Source organism: Nansenia antarctica (assembly GCF_963989245.1).
Source record: "Nansenia antarctica genome assembly, chromosome: 16".
NCBI lineage: Eukaryota > Metazoa > Chordata > Actinopteri > Argentiniformes > Microstomatidae > Nansenia > Nansenia antarctica.
In genome coordinates, this window is record NC_137686.1 from 16,274,790 (window position 1) to 16,277,289 (window position 2,500).

Here is a 2,500-nt window from a genome sequence, read left to right on the forward strand (position 1 = left end):
TTTATCCAAAGAGACTTACATTGCAGAGAGAGCATACATTCTTCAGCATAATATATACATATATATATATGGTCCCGGCGGGAATCGAACCCACGACCTAAGCGTTGTTAGCGCCGTGCTCTACCAACTTAACCACCGAGGACCACATCGAGGAGCATATCGACCTTTTTGAGAAATCAAAAGGAATTCATGACACGGTTTTGGGATTATTATAACAAAAAATGTACAGTGACATAAAAATGCATTTTCATACATTTCATTAGACAAAAGACGACAAAAAAGCTGCCTTCTGAGTACAGTAGGACCTGGGAGGGTCACGACAGCGCGGTTCTCTGTGTGTCGGGGGTGGGGGGGGTGTGATTCTGCTGCCGTAGGTGGTAGTGGGAGTCATGCGTACGTGATTGGAGCACGAGAGCGCGGCGGAGTTAACAAAATAAGCATTTAGCTCCCGGTACGAGCCGGTAAATAAGCCGGCGGCGGGATGTCAGCTGAATACCATCAGAGCTCAATGTGCTGTGACATATCCAGACCAACGGAGGGGGGGGGGGGTGTGAGCAGGGAGGGAGGTAGAGATAGAGAGAAAGAGAGAGCGTAAGAGAGAGAGAGAAAGAGAGACAGAGGGGGAGAGCTGTGCAGCGTGACGACCGCAAAAATGGCCCATCAAATTGCCGGCGGCCCCGTGTGTCCCTCTGCGCGTCCTCTCCTCACCCACCCCCCCCCCCCCCCCCACACACACACACACACATACACACCCCCACACACACACCCCACCAACTGGGAGGACGCCGTTCATACGAGCCACGTGGAGAACGAACACTCTGAGCCCGTTCAGAACCATGTGAGTCCAGCCAAAGGCATCAGGGGGGAGGGGGGGGGGGCGGGGGCTCATTGTCAACGCACCAAACGGGATGAGGAACGGTATGAACCACGCACTCCGTTCCACGCATCGCAACGAGCCCCCGTCCTCCGACGTCTACCTCCGCCAGCCTCCCCACTTAGGAGCCCTACCCGGTTGGCCTAAGACCCGAGGTCGCCTCTCGTCTCACCTCCGTCCCACGTGTCGTCATGGTGACCCGTCCCGTTGAGGGCTAATACTGCGGCGGTGGCGTCGTCCGGGACGTTGTCGTCACACTCGGGGCCGTCGGGGTCCGGCAGGCTGCCCTCCTCCTCCACGATGTGGAGCTTGTCCTCATCGTCTGAGTCTGAGGGGGCCTCCACCGTGTTGTAGGAGTTTGTTACTGCCGGGGGGGGAGAGAGGGAAGACGAGAGGGAGGATTAGATAGGAAGAGGTAGGAGGTAGAGGGAGAGAGGGAGAGGAGAGGGAGATGGAAGGATGGAGGATGGGAGACAGGGAGGGAGAGAGAGAGAGAGAGAGACACGCTTGTTGTGTTGTCTTGTCTACCATTTTAATTGTGTTGTGGGTTGAGAATAACTACAAGCTGTCATCGTTCAGACCATAACAACAACACACACATATATATATATATATATATATATATATATATACTGCATATATATATATATATATATAGAGAGAGAGAGAGAGAGAGAGAGAGAGAGAGAGAGAGAAGAGAGAGAGAGAGAGAGAGAGAGAGAGAGAGAGAGATTATAGTGAGTGAAAACATAATGGGAAAGACCTTTGGTGAAAATCACTGAATCACATAACCTTTACACTCTGACACGTAAAAGCACTGCTGCTTAGCAACAGGACACCACCCTAACCCTGCCCTTAGCAACAGGACACCACCCTAACCCTGCCCTTAGCAACAGGACACCACCCTAACCCTGCCCGTTATCTTCCCCGTTAGGGTGGTGGAGTGGAGGACCCTGGGACCTGAAGGCTCCAGCGTGTAGACCGGCCCGGCTCCAGCGTGTAGACCGGCCCGGGGTCAGATAAGGGGAGGAGAGGGTGGCTGTGACGCTGCACAGAGCCCTGCTAATTAGACTGTCTAGGTTAACCAGGGGAGTGAGGACGTGCTGCTGTGACATTCCATTCCTAAGGACTTTTGTGTGTGTGTGTGTGTGTGTGTGTGTGTGTGTGTGTGTGTGTCCAGTACAGGCAGATAGACCTGACTGTCTACTGAGGCTTTAGCTGTGTATCTGTCATCTGTATCAACTTTTATAAACACGCTGAAGACTTTTATGTTCTGTTCGGCTTTTAATCGAGTGTATTTTATACAGTTAGTTGATACAATTGAGTGTATTTTTTTACATGTTTTTTTTACCGATTGATTTGTTTTATTTATTGTTTTTAAACCTGAACATTTTAAGTCGTATCTGTATTTGAATTTGACAGAATTTTAGATGATAACTATTTTTTTTTAAACTCATCATTACAATCATTCATTGTTATTTTATCTCATGAAGTTCATGTAAAGCACTATGACGTTTGCACTAAGCTGTATGAATATGTGCTATAGAAATACATTTGCCTTTGTCTTTATCTGTCTGAGACAGAGGCGTCCACACAAATCATATCTAAACCACGGGAAATAGAATC

At 49.4% G+C, this 2,500-nt stretch overlaps 1 protein-coding gene across 1 annotated transcript in view; it reads right to left on the bottom strand.

Moving 5' to 3' along the window:
* zeb1a (zinc finger E-box binding homeobox 1a) overlaps window positions 1-2,500 on the bottom strand; it is a gene marked incomplete at both ends in the record, with an annotated part of 29,921 nt that overhangs the window by 22,957 nt on the left and 4,464 nt on the right. The window contains one exon of the mRNA XM_080546912.1: window positions 1,047-1,238. Coding sequence (XP_080403038.1) covers window positions 1,047-1,238 — 192 coding nt within the window. The remainder of the gene's footprint in view (window positions 1-1,046; window positions 1,239-2,500) is intronic.